The 25,563-nt window shown below is 36.7% G+C and overlaps 1 protein-coding gene across 4 annotated transcripts in view; it reads left to right on the top strand.

Annotated features, from left to right (window-relative positions):
- The window catches only part of PTPRK (protein tyrosine phosphatase receptor type K), a 478,561-nt gene that overhangs the window by 239,776 nt on the left and 213,222 nt on the right, over positions 1-25,563 (top strand). For all 4 annotated transcript variants that reach the window (XM_053913630.2, XM_053913631.2, XM_053913632.2 and 1 more), the window contains exons 4-6: positions 6,812-6,893; positions 9,189-9,304; positions 24,437-24,611. In XM_053913630.2, the coding sequence (XP_053769605.1) occupies positions 6,812-6,893; positions 9,189-9,304; positions 24,437-24,611 (373 nt within the window). The remainder of the gene's footprint in view (positions 1-6,811; positions 6,894-9,188; positions 9,305-24,436; positions 24,612-25,563) is intronic.

The following is a 25,563-nucleotide window of genomic DNA, read 5'->3' as shown; positions in this document are numbered from 1 at the left end:
TTTTATGTATAAAAACAGAGTCCTGTTTTTATACATATTAATTGACATCAATATCTATTCCAATTAAAAAAATGACAATTTTTTACAAGTGCAAGATTTCGGGAATGGAAATTAATTTAAACAGCTAATGGACTATTGTTATGAACTTAAATATTCTAGCACAGGCTCTAAAAATAATTATTGTTAGTTCCTTTATTTAGATCTTCGGGATAGTTTTGGCGATTGCATAGGGACAGTAAACTCCCTGGGCTAATTTGAAGTATAGGAATGTACTATGCTTGCATTTTCATTTTGGTGTGGAGTTTTCTGAAAATCACCTTCTTTGGGCTTTTTTTTTTTTCAGTACAGTCTACTTCGAAATCTCGTTAAGTTTCTTTTTCTCCTTTTTGTCTGAGATCCTGCATTTTCACAGTTTTACCGGACATTGGCGGTGTGCTTCGCTGATGTTCCGTCGTTTGTCGGGTAAACTCGGTACCACTGAAAAGGCTTGTGTGGGATGGACGTAGCAGTGTTCGTGCAAGTGCAGTCTTGTCGTAACTAATATTGTCCCCTGTGTTAGATAGTGTAGCAGTTCCTTCCATCACTTAGGCAATTGGTGATGCTAGACCTCAGAATATTTTTGTAACATTGACATTTTATTCAAGAATACTTGACTATTCTATACATAGGATTTGCACGCTAAAATCAACTTAATTTACTAGTATATTGGTGTAACTGTGTGGATAGATAGGACTGTGTGTATGTGTGTTGTATGAGACACAAAGAAAGCCACTCAACAGCAGCTTCTGTTGAGCAGCAGACCTTGCTACTATGCACAAAGCCTGCATGTACTCAGGTAACAGGGTGTGGTTTTAGAATCTCTGGAACCCTAATTACTCCCTACAAACTTCAGAGTCCTTAGGTTAAGTCGAGACAGGACCAGTCCTGAGGAAGTGGCCCTGTTTAATGTTAGGATGTCTTAAGAAAAATAATTGATTTTTGAATTGTTATGCATCTGTGTATTTGACTTATTTCGGTACAAGCTCTTCTGGGAGCTCTCAGCAGAAATGTATTCCTTATGATTTTTACTTATTCAAGGGAAGTAATTGTATTTTCATGATTTCTAAATTAGCTTGGGAAAATAATCTGGAACTTTCTCAAGGGAGAGTTCTTTTATTATGTCAAGAGAGATATCAGTTAGGTGAAGATGGACTAAACATTTCATCCCATACTTGCTCCTAAGGCAAAACCGTTAACTGGAATCCCCTGATATCACATAGTTGTTTTCTTTAACATCTTGGAACTCCTTCTGGCTCCAGCTTTCGACAGGGGTCTTGTGGTTCACTGATGCTGTTGCCGAGTAAGAAGTGCCACTGTGCTCCAAGACCTCATACTTTAGTAGAGGAAGACAGACTTTGAAAATTTATTTATACAGTTAAGTATAGTTATAATCCTATTCTCTTTGTGACTCTAGCCTGTGGACACATGTTACAAAACCTCCTCTAAAAAGCAGATATTAATTCCCGCTCACTTAGGATAGGTCAGTGGATAGTAACCACTCCTCCCCTTTGTGTTTCTTTCCTTTCAGCCATGCCGCCATTCATTCCCATTATCGCCTCCCTCTGGACCCCTCATTTTCTTCTGTTCAGTATAAACTTTAGTCCTAGTTGCTCTCCCCACTTCTAAGGCTCACCACCATCCTGATGACTTCAGTATCTTTTTGGAAACTCCCCTGTTAGTTTCTTCACCTCCCCTTTCCCCTAAATCACCTTTCTGCTTTTGCCTCATCTCCAGAAATCACCTTCCTTATTTTACCTTAATTCCCCATAATCGCCTACCTTATTTTAACCTGATGCACTGGTTAAACAGATCCTATAATGTTAATATTTCATCACTGTTCTCACTTTACATTCAAGTATCTCACTTTCTGACCATAACGTAAACTCATTCTCTTCTACTCTACTCATGTTACTGAGGTCATCCGCCAGCCTCATGGGGAGCACCCGTCCATCAGGCATTCTGTCTTTTGTCAGTTCCTCAACTTGCTTACTATATTGCAACTTGATTTCATTGTTTTTTTTTCTCATTACATTTACTATTTTCTTGCAATTTTTGCTTGTTTTTTTTTTCCTGTCTACTTTTTACAGGCTTAAAACCAAGCACATTACACTCTGTTTAAAAGCAACCACTGTTCATGATACATCAGGCTGACAGAAACCCACGGCGCCAGCTTCGGTTGTGCTCACGGATGTACTGCTCCTGGATGCACTGCTGCAGTTTTCTGTTTTGTTTTCCTTCCGCCTTCTCCTTTTGTACCCCTGCATCTGACTCTCACCAGCTCCCACCGCTCCTCCTCCTCACCAGCCTATCCTTCATCGCTGAGAAAGTTGCAGCCATACAATAGAAACTCCCTTATCTCCCAAGCCTCCACATTTACTCCTATCTTCTTTTACACTCTCCTTTTTTCCTCATATAAAAAAAAAGTAGAGCCCCTCCTAAGACCGATGCTTTGGATATTGTACTTGCTTATCTCACACTAGCGGTTATTGTTTCCCTCTCATGTACCCTCAAAAATCCTTTAAATAGGCTTTAAATATTCTTTTAGTCTAAAATTTAAATTTAAAAAGTTAAGGTCATTTTAAATAGGTTTCAATTTTACATGAAGCCACACGAGTAATATTACATACATTTTTCCATAAGTTAAAATTATACTTACAGAATGTGAACTAAATGTATACCTGACTTTGGAGACAACACTAGTTTGACATGATTATATACTGAAAGAAAATGAAGTGCAATTTTGTTCCAGATTTTTAAAATACCTGTAATGTCTTTTACTACATAATATTTCATGTATAATTTAACAATTTCACATATACCATTCATTCTTCACAAGAAACTTGTGATATAGGCAAGGCCAATAATGCCTAGATGAGGCTCCAAAGAACAGAGTTAAATAAATTACTGGGGTTACATGTGATAAGTGGACCAACAACTAGATCCCAGGCTTCCTGATTTTGAGTTCAACTTTCTATTATATGAGGTACTTCCTCTGTACTAAGTCAGCTTACCAAAGGATAAAAGTTTTCTTGTCTTTGGGTTTGTACCTCCCCACACTTTAACTTAACTTCAGTTATTTAGTTAATAATCCAAGAATGTTGCTAGAGTAGCAAAAACTTGATTAGAATCATCACCTTCAGTATTTCAGGTAATGGAGTGGAGTAAAAGCAGCATAAAAAGTAGAGCCCATTTTCTGTTCCTGGGCTGGCCTGCTGGATGGGTTCAAGTTGACATTTGGTATAGCTTTCATCGCTCTCTTCTCCTGGGAAGCTCTGGTAGACTACTTGACACCAAGCATTAGATCTGACCCGAGCATTAGCCCAAGCAAGCTCTGCGTAATTAAGCTATTCAGATTTGTTTCCCCTGACTGGACAGCAGAGCCTTACCAGGTGACGGCGCTGCCGAAGTGATAAAGCTGATTAGATCCTTAGGAGTAAAGGAATCTGATCTTAGAAATTTCCTCTAGCTCTCATTAATGAGGCAAAGACAACACTTAGGAGGGAAAATGAGGTGACTAAAAAGAGAAACATTTTTTTTTTCGTTAATAAAGAACCAATTCTTTTGAATCAAGGCCTAAATTTATTGTCCAGAATAAAGCTCAATTTAAAAGAACAAATAAACTTTTTTCTCAAGGGTGTAGTCATTATGTTTAAAGTTATCACTTATAAGGAGCAATGGAAGTTAAACAATTCGAGCAAGTAAAACGAAAATAAGCCTAGAAATTAGAATAATTTAAGTACTGCTGACTAAAACAAAAGTAATTATACAAATATATGGTCCATTCATAAGAATGTTTTGTTTTTCAAAAATGGGTTTATCACTTTCTCTTTCAATGTCTTCTTTTTCCTTGAACTACATTCAAGCAAATACAGTATTTTTCTGGGATACACTTATGCCAATCTTACATAAAAAGAATGGTGATAACCTTACATTTTGGTTTATGTAGCACTTTTACATATGGTACTATTTAATCCTCATAAAATATTGTAATGAGAACTGCATCATATCTATATTTTAAAGTCTGATTTCCTCCTCTATTTCTTGCTAAGCCTTTGTTTCAGTATTGACAAAGTAACATGATAATTGTTTTCATATCGAATACATTTAGATGAAGTGTAAATGCTATGTATACACAGACACATATTTCTGTGTTCCTAGATTAGCTGTCCTTTCGTCATGAAGCATTTCTCTTCCCCCAAAGTCTTCGTCCTCCTGCTTCTCAGCTTTAACTTATTACAGTGAAATCAGTAATCACGAAGGACACACTTGAAGTGGGTATGAAGTAACATAGGAGAAAGTTTATGCTGAGAGTGGATGGATGGGAAGTGAACCAGCCACCCAGCCTACTCCCTGTGTGTTATTGTCATTGGCTTCTGGGTGGTTCTAGAAGTACAGTGGCAGCATGGGAAGGCTGTTATGCTGATGGTACTGCTATTTTGGCAATATAATACCTACTTAGAATGCTATTTGAAATGACATTAATTTTTGAAATTTAAACTTTAGACTTTAAAAGGGAATTTAAAGCCTATTTACAGGAAATGTTCTCACGGTGTTTGCTGCTTTATCTTGAGAGAGGCAGTGTAGTGCAGTTGATGGAAGAATGCAACTTAGAGGTAGGTTAGCCAGGGTACATTCCTGACTACTGCTTGTTAGCTGTTAGCCTTTGGTACCGTTACTTTACTTTTCTTTTTATCGAGGATAAAAATAATACGTACCTCACATGATTGTAGATAGAAATGAGTATGTGTGTATGGTGGGGTGTGTGCTCACATGAATGTGTATGCTAGTTTAGGACAGACTCTTGTATATAGTATGTGCTCGATAATTGTTAATTAATACAGCTGTCAATCAAGCTTTTGCCTCTCCACTATAGTAAATCTATTGAAAGTTACCAGAGAACTCCTAATGGTTAACTCCGGTTAATACTGTTTCATCCTAGTTTTTCTTGACCTCCTATATTTTATATTTTTTACCACAGCCTACATAAAAAAATCTAGACTCCCAAATTTCCAGTTTGTCTTTCCCTTTTCACACAACTGTAGTAAGCTGAACTGTTTTCACTTTCTCCCATCAGAGGCCCTAAGTCTGTGCTGGGCTAGAAACACAGCCTAATCCAGAATCGGCAAATATTCTCTTGGGAAAAGAGACATGGCTGGAGATTGACCACAGCACCACATTGGAGAGACTCACCTCCTAAAATCTTTGTTCATATAAGTGCCATTGTTTATGCAAATACCTGTTTTAACATTTTGGTTATTGTAATTTATCCAGGCTTTTCTAATCCTTTCGGTGGAGTGTTGGCCTGCCTGAGACTTCCTGATATTCTTGACCATTATGTGTGAATCACACTTTCTTGGCGTTACTTCTGCTGGCTGCCTTCTTGCCTCCATTTCAGTGGTTTTCTCCTCCTCTCGTTGAGATTCAGCTGTCTAGTTATCTCATAAGCATTTATCCTATATGTATCCTAGGCAAATCAAACTTGAAGTATCTGAAATGTGCTTGGTTATCTTCTCCCTGAAATGGGTACATTTTTCTTCATCACTAGTCTTAGCTAGGAATCCAGATTGTGCATCATCCATATAGTGGACCAAGCCAGGAATTATAATTGTCCTATATCTCACCACAACTAATGAGTTAGTAAGTTCTATTTTGTGTATCTTCTTACTATTATTTTTTATGTCTTCTCTTTCTTCTCATTTCTCTCTTTCCACTCCTACTAGGATATCACCTGATTGTCTGTTGCTAGTCATCTCTTTTAGGCCATCCTTTACCTTAAAGCCAAATGCATTTCTAGTAGGCCAATGTGATTATAGAAATAATTCCTATTGTAAACATAAACTTCATGATATTTCTTAAAATGTTTTCTAAGATACTCCAAAAATAATCTATGCCTCTCCACAAATAAAGGAACCCATAGTCAAATAAAATGTGGAAATACGGCATGCTGCATCTATTTCCTCTTGAAAACTCACAGCACACATCGTTAAAAGAAGGGTCATATGAAGCTCTGCTGTTGCCTCTAACAAGAAAGTCTGTAACATATGAGCTAACATTTGAACCTGGAACCTTTTTTTGCTTGTTTAATATTTAGTAATGTGGAACTATTGACAGCATATACTCCCGACAACACTCCAGAGGTGTTCAAGGTCTTCCACGCCTTCCTTTCTAATCCCATCCCTTCCTTTTTGAGCCATTGTAGACATACAGATTCCATTGATTTAGTTCCCCAAACACATAGCTCTGTTTTATTCCACTTTATATTGTTCCTTTTGCCTGGAATGTCACTAATCTATTTGATGAGGTCTCTGAAAATTCAACTTTTTAAAAAGTTTATATCATTTGATATCTTCACTGGTCAGCTTACTGCTTGGCATATTGTAAGTGCTCGAAGTATGTTAAATAAATAAGAAAAATAGAAGAAAATCAATAAGAGAAAGTTTAAGGGTATGGGATTTGTTAGAGCTGCCTGTTCCTTCTGCATATGTATGTATCGCCCATTCAGGAAATCTGACAATACTTAATACTAGTTACTCAAAACATCTAGTGAGAGCTGCTCAACCTCAGAAATTTGATGGCTCTTCAAAAAAAAAAAAACAACTTTCATTTACTTGTAGAAAGTTTAGGAAATTACTCTGTATTATAGGATAAAATTTTATTTCTTATAGGACAAAAAATCAAATTAAATTTCTTAAGCTTTTTATAGCTATTCTTCTTCTGCTCTGAAAAGTTTTTATAAATGATTGTTGTAAATGTTTTCTATTTTTCCTGACAGGTAATATTTGAAGCCGAAGTCTCAGGAGGGCGAAGTGGTTATATTGCCATTGACGACATCCAAGTATTGAGTTATCCGTGTGGTAGGTCTGATTAAAAATTGTATTTTTCTGTGTCCCTTCCACACTTAATATTGGCCGTGACTGTTGATTGCTTAACACTTGATCACTGCTGTCTTTTCTATTGTTCTTATTCCTTGCCTTCTGTTCAGTTTTAAAAGAACACTGAAATATTTCCAGAGTTTTTAAATCAAATATTTTTCAAACCTGCAATTAATTATGCATGTGTTAAAGAACTCTTCTAATTAATTACTGGAACCAAATGCAAATGAAACTGTAGGTAGGACTTGTTTGATCATTTGGTATTGGATTTTCTTGGAAATCACAGAAAAATAACAAATCAGAGGTCATCTGAAAGAAAAATATAAAGAAGCCTCATTAACTTACATAATCTGCTAAGTTGAAATTTGAACATTTGAAAAGTGAACAGAATGAATTAGTTCACCCTACTCCAAAGTGTCATCATAGATATCTGGTTAATCGATATTAAACAGCGAAACAATAGAAAGCCAGTAAAACAAAAAACTCGGTTTACAAATATATGGCTCTGTTATATTGCATGTACGACAGTTGTTCTTCAGTTGGTGAGTGTAACTACTGTATTTTGGTGGGTATAATGCACAGCCACATTTTTGGCCCAAACTTTCAGGAGAAAAACCTGTCATTTAAATTTATCAATTTAATTATTCATTTATATTTACATACTTGCTTTCTTGCATTATAAAGGAATTTTAGCATTTATTTTTGAATGTATTATGATACAAGGAATTTTTGTAACAAATCATCACAAAACACAAGAACAGATACAAGATATTTCATCTACTACCCATGCATAAGGCGCATCCTTATTTTTCCCTCAAAAATTTGGGCAAAAAAAGTGCACATTATATACAGCAAAATACGGTAAATTTGTGTTTACATTATATCCCTGAAAGACAATTGCTGCTTGTGTCCCCACAGCCAGGCATGAAATAGCTGGCAAAAATTCAAACTTTCCCTGTATTTCCCAACAATAGCATTTATGAGGGTCCATAAATTCTAGATAGTGTGTTGAATAATCCTCCCAGCGGAACTTTTCTAGCACATCAGAAGCAGCTTGCACAGCAGGCAGTGTGCCAGGCAGGGGTCAAGGCTTATGCTCCTGGTAAGTGGTTGCAAAACCCTAGTTTGCAGGAGAGTCCTTTATGGAGGAGGGCAGATCCCAATTGCTGGGCCCCTCTCCTGTTCTAATTTGTAGGGTTGCTGGAGCCTCAAAATTTATATTTGTGATAGGTTCCCAGGTGACACTGCTGCTGCTGGTCTGGAGTTCACAATTTGAGAACTGCTATTCTAGTTCATATTCTAGTTCAAGCATTCATTTTTCTGAATGCCTACTGAAATGTGGCACTGGAAAAAGGTGTAGCAGATGAGGATCAAATGATTTATACATGTTTTCAAAAAAAGGAGATAAAATTATCACAGTCAAAATTCGAGTTGGCTTACTAAATTCTTTCAATCCATTAGTATATGAAAATGATGTTTCTACCCACTGTTCATTTACACTTCTTGAAAGAGAGATGTTAAAGAAAAGCTCTCATGGGTAAAATAAGCTATGAATTGGGAACAACAGCAGCTTCACTGTGATACAGTTTTCTCTGAGAATTCTTTACTCATTGAGGCTGGGTTTTTTTGTTTATATTTCCTTTCACTGAAAATGAATAAGCTTCTGCCTTAAAAGGGAATTACAGAGAACCCTTTCTGACAGTCATATATGTGTAGTGTATTTTGACTGCACTCATCAGTTGTTGTTGCTCTAATGTTTCCTTTGGGGGACTTTCTTTGGAAAATAAAAGAGGAAGTGGATATGACAGTAATTAAGCTAATATTCTATTTGAAACACAAATATTCCCTTGCTCATTGAAATATTAGAGGGTTGTAACTATTAAAATTTTAAAAATCTATCTACTTTAGATATCATTATATATTTTATTATTTTTTCCATTATGGTCTGTTTTATGCCTATTTGATCTCTTTTGCTTGTTGGACTTGAAACAATTTTGTTGGGACCCATATGCAAAAGTCTATGACAGCCCTCTATGCTACATGTTGAGTGCTCAGTCTGTGGAACGATGCTCTAGTAATTATGGAGCAGTAAGTGACAGCTATTGAGAAAAAGAACTGTGAAAAGCGGAGGTGTCGTTCAGTGCAAAGAAACCTCAGTTTTGTTCCATATAAGTCTTGGCCAAAGGTAAAATATTAACAACATGATTCTCTTGGGAAAAAGTAACATGGCCTGTTTTCTTCATGTTAAAACAACACTTCTTTTTCTTGCCTTCACAGATAAATCTCCTCATTTCCTCCGTCTGGGGGATGTAGAAGTCAATGCAGGACAGAATGCAACATTTCAGTGTATCGCTACAGGGAGAGATGCTGTGCGCAACAAGTTATGGCTGCAGGTAAGCCCAAGCTGGCAGCTAATAAGCTAAAGGGTACACTTGACTTTTTCTTTGAAGATATCACTGATGTACTGATTGTGGTGTCATTATTTTCTGAGAGAGAGAGAGAGGGAAAGGGAGAGGGAGGGAGAGAGATGCTCTCTTCCATTTGATTTTAATTAGCTGCAGATCCATTTCAGATATTTTTATTTTTGGAAAATGAATAAAAATATAACAGTATACAGTTAAAAAGTATTTGGATTAGTGTCTAAGGAAACTTAATGATTCTCTCATGTTTTATGCATTTCATGCAAACTGTAAAAACAATTTTTCTAGATCCATTATATAGGACCAAAATGAAAATTTCCTCATTTAATATTTTGAAAACTCAACTAAAGAGAGCATAGTACTTAAGTAGGAACCGTCATACTCAGATTCTTTTATAAAGACTATTTTAAGAAATTTTTGGTATTCTGAAAATGTGAATTGGAAGACAATATTTTTTTTCAGAATTTTTGTGTATAAAGTTTAATCTTTATAGACTGAGGTTGACAATTGCCTTGCATATATTAAATCTTCAATAAGCATGTATTTAATGAGTTGCAATTTAGCATACATATTAGGGAAACATAAATCACGCATATAAAGAATTTTAGAAGAACCAAAACAATGGACTAAGGAATGTACCCTGTTTTCAGACAATTATTTGTCAATCCTAGGACAGGGTGGGTGGGAAGGAGCTAAGTAAGAGCAGTTCCAAAGCCTGTTGAACAAGATATTTGAAGTAATGTCAGTAATAATATTCTCTATTATTTTGTTTCTTTTTTAAAAATATATTTTATTGACTTATACTATTACAGTTGTCCCATTTTCCCCCTTCACTCTCCTATGCCCTACACACCCCTTCCCACCCACATATCCCCGCAATAGTTCATGTCCATGGGTCACACATATAAGTTCTTGGGTTTCTACATTTCCTTTACTATTCTTACCCTCCCTCTGTCTATTTTGTACCTACTATTTATGCTACTTATTCTCTGTACGTTTTCCCCCTCTCTCCCCCTCCCACTCCCCTGTTGATAACCCTCCATGTGATCTCCATTTCTGTGGTTCTGTTCCTGTTCTAGTTGTTTGCTTAGTTTGCTTTTCTTTTTTGTTTTAGGTGTGGTTGTTAATAACTGTGAGTTTGCTGTCATTTTACTATTCATACTTTTAATCTTCTTTTTCTTAGATAAATCCCTTTATCATTTTATATAATAAGGGCTTGGTGATGATGAACTCCTTTAACTTGACCTTATCTGAGAAGCACTTGCCCTTCCATTCTAAATGGAAACTTTGCTGGATAGAGTAATCTTAGATGTAGGTCCTTGCCTTTCATGACTTGGAATACTTCTTTCCAGCCCCTTCTTGCCTGGAAGGTCTCTTTTGAGAAATCAGCTGACAATCTTATGGGAACTCCTTTGTAGGTAACTGTGTCCTTGTCTCTTGCTATTTCTAAGATTCTCTCCTTATCTTTAATCCTGGGTAATGTAATTATGATGTGCCTTGGTGTGTGCTTCCTTGGATCCAACTTCTTTGGGACTCTCTGAGCTTCCTGGACTTCCTGGAAGTCTGTTTCCTTTGCTAGATTGGGGAAATTCTCCTTCATTATTTGTTCAAATAAGTTTTCAATTTTTGCTCTTCCTCTTCTCCTTCTGGTACCCCTATAATTTGGATGTTGGAATGTTTAAAGATGTCCTGGAGGTTCCTAAGCCTCTCCTCATTTTTTTGAATTCTTGTTTCTTCATTTTTTGTGGTTGGATATTTCTTCCTTCTGGTCCACCCCGTTGATTTGAGTTCCAATTTCATTCCCATCACTGTTGGTTCCCTGCACATTTTCCTTTGTTTCATTTAGCATAGTCTTCATTTTTTCTTCTAATTTGTGACCAAATTCAACCAATTCTGTGAGCATCCTGATTACCAGTGTTTTGAACTGTGCATCTGATAGGTTGGCTATCTCTTCATCACTTAGTTGTATTTTTTTCTGGAGCTTGGATCTGTTCTTTCATTTGGGCCATTTTTTTTTTTTTTTTGTCTTGGTGCATATGTTAAATAAAGGGGCAGAGCCTTAGGTGTTTATCAGGGTAGGGCAACCCACATTGCTGTGTTGTGATGCTGTATACGAGTGAGGGGTCCAAGAGAGAACAATGCCACTTGTTCAGCTCTCTGCCAGTTTTTAGTCACTCCCCCTGCTACCCACAAGCAAATTGGGCCCTTCTGGTACTGATTTTCCGGGTGGGTTTGTGTACCTTCTAGGACCCTGTGGGTCTCTCCAACGAACTCTCCTGTGAGGCTGGGAGTTTCTCCTGCTGCTGCCTTAACCCTCACGGGTGTTTTCAATCAGTGCTTTGAGGCTTTATTTCCCTGTGCTGGGGCCCTGGGCTGTGTGGTCTGTCGGTCTGTCTCTGGGGCTGCCAGCTGCTGCCTTGCCCACCCCGGTCCTCCAGCTGCCTCCTTGCCCTGAGCCCTCTCCGTCCCACTGCCCATCTCCACCCCTCCTACTGGTCTGGATGAATGTGTCTTCTTTATGTCCTTGGTTGTCAGACTTCCATACAGTTTGACTTTCTGTCAGTCCTGGTTGTTTTTTGTTTTTAAATTGTTGTTGTCCTTTTTTGATTGTGTGAGGAGGCACAGTGTTTCTACCTATGCCTCCATCTTGTCTAGAAGTCTATTATTTTGTTTCTATTTGCATCAGAATGAGGAAAGAGATTTAATCAGTTCGAATTTTAAATTCCTGATGATGCCAATAGAGATGAAAAAGAGAAATTAATGTAAGATTAGCTTAGTTTCTTGAACATAGACATCAGGATTTATTTTAGTATATCTTTAGAGAGGTGAAATTAGTGTTGACGATAATCATTAGTTTGCAGGTGGTTTGGGTAATGATTATAGTAAGTGATTTATAAAATCATACCTAGTGTAATGCTTGATATTGTACTGTATGTTTTCAATGTATTATTTTACCTAATTCTCACAATAAAATTGGTTAACAGATGTACTTCATATCTATCTAATTATTACTACTTTTATAATTTTTCTGATTTGCAGGTATAAAGATACCATACTGAATATGTGAAAAGGAAATGAAGCTTCTCCTTTTTTTCTGATTATGCTAATTTCCCATATAGATATTCAAATACAATTGTTCGGGGAGAGCAAATGGAACTTGCTTTATCATCTAAATCTTAAGTCAGAATCTGCCTTACTTGCTCCCTCTCAGCCTAAATAATAGTTTAAAAAATACTTGTAAACATATTTTCTAATTATTTTCCTAACTAATTTTTATTTGTAGGTAGGACCATTAGTTGGCATTTGACTTTAGCTGCGATCCAGATAGTCTTGCCTTGGAAAACTAGAGGCTCTGCAGTCTGCCCCTGGTTTCATGCTCCAGGATTTAATGTGACATCGAAATAAAAGGTTTTTGTAAACTCAGATACCAGCTGCCTTCTGGCAACCCATTCCTGACCCTGCTGGCCTGAGTGGGCTGTGTTCAAAATACTGCTTTTGTTTGTTTGTTTTCTACTTTGTAGATTGATTCATTTCATTATAGTTTGTTTAAAATTTCTCCTTGCCATGTTTTCAAACTAAGATGAGAGATAAAAATATTCCATGAGAGTTCTATTTTGCTTTCTTCTCTTCATTTTGTTCACATTTGCCAATGTGTATTTCTCTTCTTTTTTGACATTGGGATTGCCCAATTTGTCAGCAGTCTACATATTCACCTTATTTATTAAAAAAAAAACCTTTTCTGCTTTTCTCAATAATATTACTTAAGCTACTTTAACTTACTCTCTTAAATATTCCTCCCCATGTTTAATACTTATTGAAAACTATCAGTTATTGAAGAGAGAGTTCAAGAGGGCGTTAAACCATTAAGAGGTGGCACAAGACCAATAGTCAGCAAGTACCCTAAGGGAAAGTTGAAAAGAACTTTGAAGAGAAAAGAAAACTATCAATTACTTAGTTCATGGATGTTTTGAAATTAATAAGACTAGTTATTGTACATGTATAAAATGAGTTGATCAGAAAGTGACCAGTGACTTAAAAATTCATTACCCTTTGTTTAGAGAGTAAAAACATGATAAAGCAGACAGAAACTTGGCTCCACACTGAATCTTCAAGCTGTCCCACACAAACATATGTCAAGTCATTTACGCTGGATGTAGAACCACTTCCTAGAAATCAAGAGGTCCAGTTCTTAATTCTAACCTTCATTCCAACCCATTAAGTCTGATTGTCTAGTTCATTGTGGAGGCTTAAAGAGTTTAGTGAACTATTCTGGACCTCAATTTTCTTATCCTAATCTATAAAACAAGTTGTAGGATAAAGACTAAAATTTCTTCCAGCCAAAGATGCTAAACTGTATCCCTTTATAGTACTTTTGATGCCCTGAAACATTGCTTTGACTACCTTTTTATTGGTGGAAGAATGTCAAATTTTTATGTTATTAGATTTTGGGGGGAAAATACCTCTTAAATGAAGTATCATTGTGACAACAACTGCTTAAAATATCTGCTTACAGTACTGAGAGTGAATGCATTTAAAGCGATTCAATGAAGGGTCACTGCTTCCTATCGAAAGAGTGATGGAATGGAGCAGCCATGGTCAGGTGTAATTAAAAATCGTGATCAACTTTTTATGTCCTCCAAATGAATTATATTATATGTAGCATTGTGCTTCAATTGTTAAAATGTTGTCCGAATATGGGATAGAATAATAAAAACGAAAAAAAAACCCAACTAATTTTCTATTTTAAAGGAGAAATAACAATACAACTTTTTGAAAGGTACTGATAATGTCTGCTACTATTGATATTTAGAATAATTCATGTATAGAAATACATATACAGAATAAATTCTCTCACTTGTTAATTATCTTTAGATTATAATTCATATTGTAACCAATTTTATTGTTTAAAATGATATATAAATTAGGTAAATTATAAATGGAGAACAAAACGTGAGCTAATCTAGAATAATCCATAAATCTCATCATAGTGGTTCTGGATGTAACTCTAGGGAGTATTGCTTCCTGTAAGATGTCATATTATATGATTACAGAGCCTTAGATGTGGGTCATTTATTCTGAACATTTAGTAAACAAGACAAAACCTATAATCTGAATGAACCTCCTTGTGTATGCTGAGCAGTCTACTGATACATGAAACAACATGCATGAATGTTTTTAGAAGGTTGATGAGGTATAAATATAGTGAAATCGTGATGCTTTCTGGAACATAGTTTTCAAAATTGTGTTCAGTCAACTTCAGGAGTTGGCAAAAAGTTCGTTGTTTTTTTTCCATGAGATGGCTCCAGGAGTGCTTAGTTGGCTTTAACTTTTTGAAACAATTTTGTTAGATTGTATTGTGACAGCTGTCATATCAGTGTGCTTTAAAAAAAAGCTTATCAAAAATCAGTGAATTTTTAAAAAGATTTTATTTATTTATTTTTAGAGAGAGGGGAAGGGAGGGAGAAAGAAAAGAAGAGAAACAGCAATATGTTGTTGCCTCTCGCTTGCTCCATACTGGGGACCTGACCCACAACCCAGGCTTCTGGCCTGACTGGGATTTGAACCAGTGACCCTTTGGTTTGCAGGCCAGCACTCAGTCCAGTGAGACACACCAGCCAGGGAAAAATCAGTGAATTTTTGTGTAGCCATTTTACTATTGAAGATGGAGGAAAATATGCAACATTTTTGACATATTATGCTTTATTATTTCAAGACAGGCAAAAACCCGACTGAAATGCAAAAAAATAAAAGTTTGTGCAGTGTATGAAGAAGGTGCTGTGACTGAGCGAATGAGTCCCAGGTGGTTTGCGAGGTTTTACACTGGCCATTTCTCTCTGGATGATGTTCCACAGTCAGCTATACCAGCTGAAGTTGGAAGCAATCAAAATGAGACATTAACTGAGAGCAGTCAGTGTATACCATGTGAGAGATAGCTGACATACTCAAATTATGCAAATCAGTGAAGTTATTGGTGAACATAAAAAATGTTCCTTTTGCTTTACAGAAAAAACTAAATGGACTTTTTGGCCAACCCAATAGATAGTAACTTAGAATATAGTCTTTAGTCTCTTTTAGATAATTTCTAAATTCCTATTGTAATAAAGTTCAATGAAGTAGCATATATCTAGGTATAAACATAACATTTTTTATCAATGTATGGTTTGTAATTTTTTTCTACACAAACTGTGGTCAATTCTTACAAGAAGTTTTAGAAATAAGCCATTTGTGTTCCTAAGGAATCCCCTGTGGTACAGTATTTGTGGATCTTACACTAAGGCTTAGTGTAAAACACAGATTTTAGAAAATAAGATCACAAATAATATTTTAATGACTAATTTATATTGGTTCTATTCCCAAGTAAAACAATAAAATCATCTTGTTATGTTACTGAGAAGTATCAGTTAATTTTCTCACAGCAAAATTAGGTTATACATTTTTATAGGTTAGTAGTTTTAATTATGTTCTTTTTATTTCAACTTTTACTAATATGGGTAGTAATGTGATGGGAAGAAAAATGAACATATAAGGCAACAACAAAAACGAGACAAAAATTCCACTCCTAAGTATCTACCCAAGATACATAAAGGCATATGTTCTCAAAAAGACTTGAGCAAGAGTGTTTATAACAAATTTTTTAAATATAATAACCAGTAATTGTAAAGATCTCAAATGTCTTTTAACAAGAGAATGGATAAACAAATTGTGGTTCATTCAAGCAATGGAATGTCACTCAGTAATAAGAAAGAATGAAGTAGTGATATATCACCAATGTGGATAAATCTCAGCAACATTATGTTTTCAGGAGGAGGACAGACACACAAAACAATGCATACTGCGAGATTGCATGTATATTAAGCTCTAGAAGAGATAAAAACAATTTAGGATGATAGAAGTCTGGTAGTATTTGCTTCTGGGGGATGAGTATTGAGTGGAAGTGGACAAGGGAACAATTTCAGGAATAATGTAATCATCTTATATCTTTAATGATGTGTTTAGTGATGGGTCTAGGGGTGTATATACATTTGTCAGAAGTTTAGATCTGTCCAATTCACTGGATATATAGATTATGAATGGGGGGGAAAGTGAGTATATGATACAGTTTATCAAATTCCCAAATCTCCATCAGTACTAATCCAGCCAGAGATGATAGTGGCCCACAAATAGTACCTACATTTCTGTCCATCTTGTCCAGTTGCAGTGATTTGATTAGGTCTAGATATAATTTCTGTGTTAGTGTAGCTGAAATATAAAATAAAACCTGTCTGAGTGTTCCGTTTTCAGAACATGTTACGCCTTCTGAGTGTGTGAAAGAATGGAAAGACTGAAACATATAAATTAGTGTTCTTTCATGAAGGTCCAGTATAAGTGGACACCTACATGGAGAGTCAAATAGAGCCCGTTGCTGGAACATCTGTCAGACCATATGCTTTGGCTTCAGGTTCAGTGTAGAAACTAAAATGCTAATGACCTCATCCATCATTACAGAGCTTCGTGGGCATGCATCATTGCATTGGACAGAGAAATTTGACCGTGGAGTCGTTGAAAGTAGGGAATTGTGTGGGTAGATTTGGTGGCACCATTTGTTTCTGTGAATTGAGACGAGGCTGTTTGCCGTGTGATTGGTAATCCTATGCAGAGTGCCATCAAAGCTTGGTGATTGGGCCAATTTGTCAGTAAGCACCTCGGGTGCTGGCACTGCGCCACCCCAGTGGGCCTGCCAAAACAGGAAAGTCTGCCATCGCTTTGCCCTTGGTGAGCTCTGTCAGGACTAATGTAGTGTGATATGGCCAGTTTCTCAGCCAACGGAAATGTCATTCCTTATGAAGCAATAGATAATTTAAGCGATGGATTGAGAGTCATAGTTGGAGAGTAAAATTAGTAAAATAAGATGCAAATGGCTCTTCAAAACAACCAGAGAGAGGGAGGCTGACCTCTTGCAGTAACACCTGGTGTCAGCTGAGGGTCAGTGAAAATGCTTGGTCTGAATTATCCGGCCACACAGTGTTTTATCTGTCCAGGCAGATGTCATAGCCTCGTTTCTATGGTACACATGAACACTGGCACTGTAACTATGGAAATGAGAATTACAATTTAAGAAAAATGAGTACAAAATTTTAACTGGTGATGTATATCACTCTACTATTTCAACTTTTATCTACTTAATTGCTCAAATAGCTCCTTCTGGTGGTCCCATGCTGTAGTATTTTTCCATGACTATTTCTACTTATTGAATTATCCAGGATGTTTATAGCATATTTAATTTCCATGAGATATTTTATTCGTGATGCTATTTCTTTTTGAGAACAAAATCTAGTAATTTTGCATTTATTATAATGAAGGTAAATCCTTAGAAGAAATTAATCTGTGCTTAGAAATATGCAATTTACAATGGATAATTCATTGAAAATTAATTTGAGAAAAACATTTCAAGCCAAAGTGACTAAACATGCAACATGTGAGAAGCTCTCACTGAGTATCATGGTAAAAAGAAACAAAGGTGTGAGATGCAGTACAAATGGTCCTGCCTCGGCTTGGTCAAAATTCTGACATTTTCCAGGTCATTGTCCTGCAGCGTGGCTGACTCACATCCGAAACACTAGACTAATAAAAGGAAGCATATAATTACTGGGACAGTGACTAAGGTTGAAGAAACAATATCAGCATTGCTAAAGTGACATGGTATACATAAATCTGGAGATTTGTGGGAGATGAAAGATATTTCTTAAAATCTTAGAATATTGGAAATACACAAGAGGGGTTTCATTTGTTCTCCATAGAGACTCTAGTATAATAATAACTAATGCTTTAAAGCTCTATGGTAAGAGCGATGTGCTGATTATAAGGAAGAATGTTCTAATGGTAAGTCTGTTGAAACCTAGAATGAGCTACTCCAGAAGGTAGTAAAATTACAGTTAGTGGAAGTATCCAAACATAGTCTGGGTAAGCTCTTGCTAAAGATATAGTTTGAGGCTGAATACTTTTTTAAGCTCCTTCCAGCCTGAGAGATGCTGCTATAAGTAAGAAAAAAACTGTATGGCATCTAAGCACTGCACTACTTCACAGCTGATAGACAGCGGCGTAGACTGGAAGGTATGAAACATTTGACCAGATCACTGAGGGACATACAGGACTTGAACGAACAAAGAATAAGTGGGCATAGTTATTTCTGAAAAATAGTGTACGTGTATGTGGGTGGAATAGGAACATAAGGAGGAAGATCTTACTGGAGAGGAATGTCAAACTGGGAAGTAGAAGTCAATATAGTTTATTAAGGGTTGGGCCTGTGCTGTGATTTGCAGGCAAAAGCAGGAAGGATGCAACTATTAGCAGTACAGACAGCAAGTTACGAAGGCCTTCGATTGGACATTGTTGGAGGAGATGGAAAATTTGTAGGTAGAGAGGAGAGGGACAGATGAAAGAAGGCAGTAGGGTTTTAGGTGTGCTTGGTATTAGTTGACAGAATTTGGGAATATGTGAGAGACACATAATAAAAACATCTCTCTTTCTAAATATCCTCAATAGTTTATTTTTTCCAGCCAGCCAATGAGTTTGGTTTCTCATTTTCTCTCTTGGAATTCATTTGCCTGTTAGATCCATTGGTTTACTTTTGTCTTCTCTACCTTCATTACTGCACAGAAGTTATCCTAAACGGGAGTGGACAATGAGGAGACATTCCCATCCCTTTGGGTTCTTTTGAAGCTTAGTAAAAGTTTAACAAGGCAGTCCGAAGTTGTCGCCCGATAAACCTCAGAGTTGTCCTTGTGTCCCTTAGGAGAATCCATCTACGGGGTGGCTTGTGGTGCTTTCGGCTGCGGCCTCTCTGGCCCTTGTGGCTCAGGGAACAGGAATCACGTCAGAGACCAGTGGTAGCCATGTCTGTTGTGCTTTCCTGACGTGTAGACTGTTCTAGACTTCAACTGGTAGATGAACACCAGCCTGCTATTTAACTCTGGTTTTCTCTGTTTATCCTTCATTTAAGCACTAATGATTTCTTCTGTGTGTATGCTGATTCACAATTAATTCTGCTCCACTTAGGAGACCATGTTCTATTTGGTAGCTAATTGCTATTACTCTTGTCAGTCCTGCTGTTTCCCCAGGACATTGGTTTATTTCAGCTCATGGCATTATATTTTTCCTTCATGGCTTTCTATAAAGAATTATGGTCATTGGTCTTAAAGTAAAATTATCAACCAAGGATCATGGATTTTAATGTTTTTTTTTTCTTTAAATTTAAGCATTTTGGGTGTGTATGCATGTAATAACGAGCATCAAATTTTTAAACATTTAATTTATGGGATTGTTAAATGTAACTTAGATTGGCTTTATGTGGCTTTCTACTATAAAGAGTTCAGTGCCTTAAAGATATAGTGCATTCTTTTCCTTCAATAATTTATAAACTCTGAGTTCGAAGTCTACAGATTACATAATCGATTATAAATGAGTAATGTATGGAATATTCTTCATCTTCCTTATCTATCCCTGGAGTATTCTGTAAAACTAGGCAGTCATAAAAGCTCAAGGATTTCTTCTTATCGATACCCATAAATTACAGTTTACTGCTCTTCCTGTGCAAAGTAATGCACTCTCCTGCCGCTCCTAGAGCTGCCCTTTCTGTGCATCTTCAGGGTGTGTGTCTCGTCCAGCACTTCACACTTGCCATTGAGCTCCTGTGATCAGTATAACCGCACGGGGGCTCTGGCAGTGGGCCGGATTCCTTCTTCATGAAACGGTCTAATACAAAGATGTAATATTTATAACATCACTGTATTATGAAATACCACAGATCTAGAAAACTACACAAGATGAAACCTGTGACTCAGTGAGTTTTTGTAAGGTGAGCAGCACACAGGTCAGGAAGGAGACTCAGCCTGCCCTCTGAAAGGCTCTCTCCAAGTGCTGCATCCCAGTCACGACCGACTCCTTCCCAACCCCCACAAATAACTGTTATTGTGAATTTTAGCCCTCATTTCCCTTGTTTTTTAAAAAAATTTTCATTGATCTTTTTTCACTTACATATATGTCCATAGCTGGTATAGATTATGAATCTTGTCTATTTAAAAAAATATGAATTAATGTCTCTTAATCTTTGGGCTTGTCCTCTATCCATTTCTTTTCTTTGCAGGTTATCTGTTAGGGAATCCACGCCACTTGAGTGGTACTTTTGCAGAGTCTGTGCTTCATTGATTGCATACAATTGTCCTCTGTAGTTCATCAGGTTCTTCTGAATTTCCTAAAAATTGGGCACAAGATCCGGAGTCAAGTCCGATCCTTTAGCAATGCTAGAGGTGGCCTGGAGATGCAGGTGGCACAGAGGGCAGGCTGGCGTAATGAGGCACAGACTAAAGGTGTTATTTGCAGGTTAATTTTCTTCTACTTCAGGGAAGCCTCAGCTCTGCTCTAAACACATTTTGACTGATTGAATCAAGTTTACCCAGATTATCCATAAACTCCTTTGAGGATAATTACCTTTTCTTAATGTTACTCTGTTACAGACTTTAATCCCATCTTCAAAATACCTTCAGAGGGCATTTAGGTTAGTATTTGATTGACTAATGTGAAGAGCCTAGCTAAGTTGGCCTTACATCAAAGACCATCATAGTTATCAAAAAATGTATTTTTGGTTTAGATATTGTTTTGATTATCTTCATGATATTGCTGTTAGAGCTTTTGCACAGCACATCAAATACTCTCAACCTCTCTGTTGAAGGTACAAATTGCTATTCCCATTTTTAGATAAAAAGGTGGAGATTTGAGAAATGTAGTATTCCCCCCTTTACTCACAGGTTTGCTTTCTGTGGCTTCAGTTACCGATGGTTGGCTGAGGTTTGGAGATATTAAACGGAAACTTTTAGAAGTAAACAATTCATCAGTTTTAAATTGCATGTCTTTCTGGGTAGCATGAAATCCTGGACAGCCTTCTCCATTCTTTCCAGCACGTGAATTATCCTTTTGCTCAGTATATCCACAGTGCCGTGCTGCCCACCCGTTAGTCTCTTGGTAGCAATCTTGATTACCAGATTGACATCAACAGCATCACAGAGCTTGTGTCCAAGTACCCTTTACTTTCCTTAATCGTGGTCCCAAAGTGCAAGAGTGGAGATGCTTAGATGGTAGTGATGCTTCAGTATGCCAAAGAGAAGACACAGAGTACTTCCTTTAAGTGAAGCAGTGAAAGTTCTATACTTTATAAAGAAAGAAAAAAAAATCATATGCTGAGGTTGCTAAAATGTGTGTATGCTAAGACTCAATCTTCTATCCATGAAATTGTGAAGAAAGGAAAGAATTTTGTGCTAGTTTCGCTGTCCCACCTTCCTTAAACTTTAAAAGTGGAGGCCGCAGTGCATGGTAAGTGCTTGTTAAGATGGAAAGAGCCTTAAACTTGTGAGGGGAAGTCATGAACAGAAAATGTGTTCCGACTGATGGCAGCCAGTCGAGTGAGAAAGCATTGGGCCTATAGGAAGACTTCGGCAGAGTCCCCTGAAAAGAAGGACATCAGGCCATTTGCTATAAGTAAGCACAGATTCAGGGATAGGTTGGGATTGAAAAAATATAAAAATTATGGGTAGAGAAAAAGACCACATTTACATAATTTTCATTACAGTGTATTATTATAATTGTTTTAAATTATTGTTGTTAGTCTCTTACTGTACCTAATTTATAAATGAAAATTTATCATAGGTATGTATGCATAGTATATATGCCCTGGGGGTCTTGAAACATGACCCCCTTCATTTGGGGGAGGCACCACAATGAGAATTGTGAAGCTAATCAATGGCCATTTTGGGACTGGATCCTAGGTAGCATCCCAACGAGGAAAGGGTCAGTCTAATTACCCATGTTCTCCGTCACTCCTCCCATGGGTCACCTTCTCCCAATACTGCCAAAGTAACTGTGCTTCTTAGGTTAAAACTTCTTTCCTTGTTAATAGCTGAGTTCATTTTTTGTCACTTACGATCCTGAGTCTAGTAATTTGCTGTCTCCAGCACATTTCTATCCTGCTTTGTATCAGAATTACTGTAATTGCCACCTTTTTCTGTGTCACATATTCACCCCGTTCAATCCTTTCATTGCCACATAGTAAATACTTTGGTGAACTTCCTGTTATCGGTTTAGTGTAATTACTCATAGAGGAACACCATTTTCTTGCTTAGTGTGATTCTACTGAAAAAATAATAATTTCTAGCAGATATAAATGAGTGCTTTTCTCCAAGAAATAACATAAGGTTTCTAATCTTCACGTTTGCCATGATACTCTTTCATGTTTCTAAAGTGCTTCAATTCAATTATTTGATGACGATGATGATGATGATATAGCTGTGTCATCCCTGTGATAGAGAACCAAAAAATTCACCTGGCAGACAAGCCCTGGGAAGGAACCCATATGTCCTTGGGATTAATTCAGCTAGGTTATTATATGATTCACTTCAATCTCAGTTAATTATGGTGTTCAAATTTACTTTGGGGTTAGTTTTGGAAAGAAATGACAAGTACTGGCAAATCATGTGCTTTCCTCTTAGTGCTATTAGGCAGGAACCTACATACCAATAATACAAAAACAGTCTCTTTCCAGTCTCTCCAGTTCTAAGAGGACAAAGGGGTTATAGATCATTATGTACTCAGGAAAAGCAGTAAAAACTAAATAAAACAATAAACATAATTTTAAGTTTTCTTCAAGTCAAAAGAGTGAAATAATCTCTGGAAGTGTTCTAAGTGCCACATTATTTAATTTAAAAATAAATTCTATTAATTTATTTTTCAACCTTTGAAAAGAGATGATGAAATAAACTGTACCAAATTCTAACTGTACCTTATTACCTTTTTGGATTTCATGTTGAAAGTAATAGAAAATGATTACTTTCATGCCATTTCACAGTCCAGAAAAAAGGGGGACTCTAGGAAATGTTGACAACATTTCAGACTGTCATTGGACAGAATCAGGGTACACACCCATCTTTAGACCTGTCACTGATAATGAGATTAGGACCACTGTGATTGTTTTTGATCAGTATGCCTAGGGCTACAATACCTCAACACGTAACCTAGGGATCTTGTTAAAATGCAGATTTTGATTTAGGGGGTCTGGAGGGACCTACAGACTTTATAATAATCTGAGGGGATCATGATGCTACTGGTCCATTGACCACATTATGAGTAGAAAATGGTTGGGTTAATAACCTCATTACTATAGATGTTGGGAATTAACCAATATTACCACTAAGCTGCTTTATGCCAGGAATTGAACTAGTCAAATAAACACCACATACATCCTGCGTGATGAAGCTTAGTTGGTTGAACAGAGAGTTGATAATACTTAGGGAGCACAGTGACTTGCCAGGGTTATTCAGTAAGTGAGAAGTCTCTACAACCTACCCTGCAGACAAAGTATATAAGAAAGCCTGACCAGGATCTGGGGATGGGGAGAGGAATAGAAAAAAAAAAGTGGTAGGTTGTAAATCCTTGGATCATTTAATTTTTTTGATTTATTTCTCAGTATTTCTGAGTTAGACTTATTTGGAATGGAAAAATCATATAAAATACCAAAGCAGGATAAAGAGCCTGGAACTGAAAAATAAATAAATGAAGACAGAAAACTATATGCAAACATTGCTGCGTAAGAGAAACTTACCGCTAGATGTTACTGCCTTCTTCATAGCCCTGCCCGCTCTGCTAAAGTGATAGCTTGTAGTAAGGCAAAGGCCTGTTATTTTGGATTATAAAAGAAAACATTGTCATTATTTTTGACTTATGTACATGTCATCAACTGCCATATTTAACTGTAATGTATTACTGGAGTTGAGTAAATAAAACAATGTCTGATATAGTATATTATATTTTCTCATTGATACAATGCATTCATTAAGGCTCAACACCAAATAATGAATTTGTTGGGCTAGACATATACCAATAAAAACAGCAGCTTTGGTTTAAAAGAAGTACTGCTAGATTTTGTGTCATCAAACCTGGTAAAAGTTTGTGGGGACTACATAGACGTTTTCCACTAATTTAGCCACAAGAACCATTTGTCACAGATATTGGTTGCTAAGATGCTTTAGATTTGTGGAAATGCTAAGAGCCTGTTTTTTAAAGATTGGTTTCCGTTTGCAGAGACGAAATGGAGAGGATATACCAGTGGCCCAGACTAAGAACATCAATCACAGAAGATTTGCTGCTTCCTTTAGACTGCAAGAAGTGACAAAAACTGACCAGGATTTGTATCGCTGCGTAACTCAATCAGAGCTAGGTTCTGGTGTGTCCAATTTTGCTCAACTTATTGTGAGAGGTAAGGTAAAATGTTTTCACTGTATGAAATTGCATGGTTTTATTAGAACAAAAGCGACGTTGTAAATATTTGAATTGATTTTGAAACCTATTTCTCTTCATCTCAAGGTACTATAAAATTACATTATTATAGAAGTTCTGGTAATGTATTAAGACAAAATTAAGACTGTAGTTCTACAGTTTGTCAAACAAGTTTTCCAGAAGTATTTTCTTTTCATCAAAATGGAGTCGCCTTTAAAATGCTCTAGTAGGGCTAGCCATATAAAACATTTTATTCTATATTGCCATAGTCTGGTTTGCATTTTAACTTTAGATCCATATTTCTTTTTCTTCTTACAGTTTCATAGACTTCTGTTCTTATTTATTTATTTATTTATTTATTTATTGTTGTTCAAGTACAGTTGTCTCCATTCTCCCCCCGCCCCACTCCTCCCTGTCCCAACAGTCCTCACCTCCTACCCTCAATCCTACCCTGCTTTGGCTTTGTCCATGGGTCCTTTATACATGTTCCTTGAAGACCCCCCTTTTTTCCTCATTATCCCCCAACCCTCTCCCCTCTGGTCACTGTCAGTTTGTTCTTTATTTCAGTGTCTCTGGTTATATTTTGCTTGCTTGTTTGTTTTGTTGATTAGGTTCCAATTATAGGTGAGACCATATGGTATTTGTCTTTCATTGCCTACCTTATTTTACTTAGCATAATGCTCTCCAGTTCCATCCATGCTGTCACAAAGAGTAGGAGCTCCTTTTTTTCTCTCTGCTGTGTAGAATTCCATTGTGTAAAGGTACCACAGGTTTTTGATCCACTCATTTACTGATGGGGGTGGATCATATTTCCTTTTTTAAACAGCTACTACATTTGTTCTTCAAAACATTGTGACAATCAGGTCAACCTCAAAGTTTCTATCCCTATGTGGACCTGTAAATTTTACTGGTATACAAACGCATTGGTTGGT

Source organism: Desmodus rotundus, chromosome 11 (genome assembly GCF_022682495.2).
Source record: "Desmodus rotundus isolate HL8 chromosome 11, HLdesRot8A.1, whole genome shotgun sequence".
Taxonomy (NCBI): Eukaryota; Metazoa; Chordata; class Mammalia; order Chiroptera; family Phyllostomidae; genus Desmodus; species Desmodus rotundus.
Note: the sequence above shows the minus strand (reverse complement) of the source record. Positions and strands in the feature narration are given on the sequence as shown.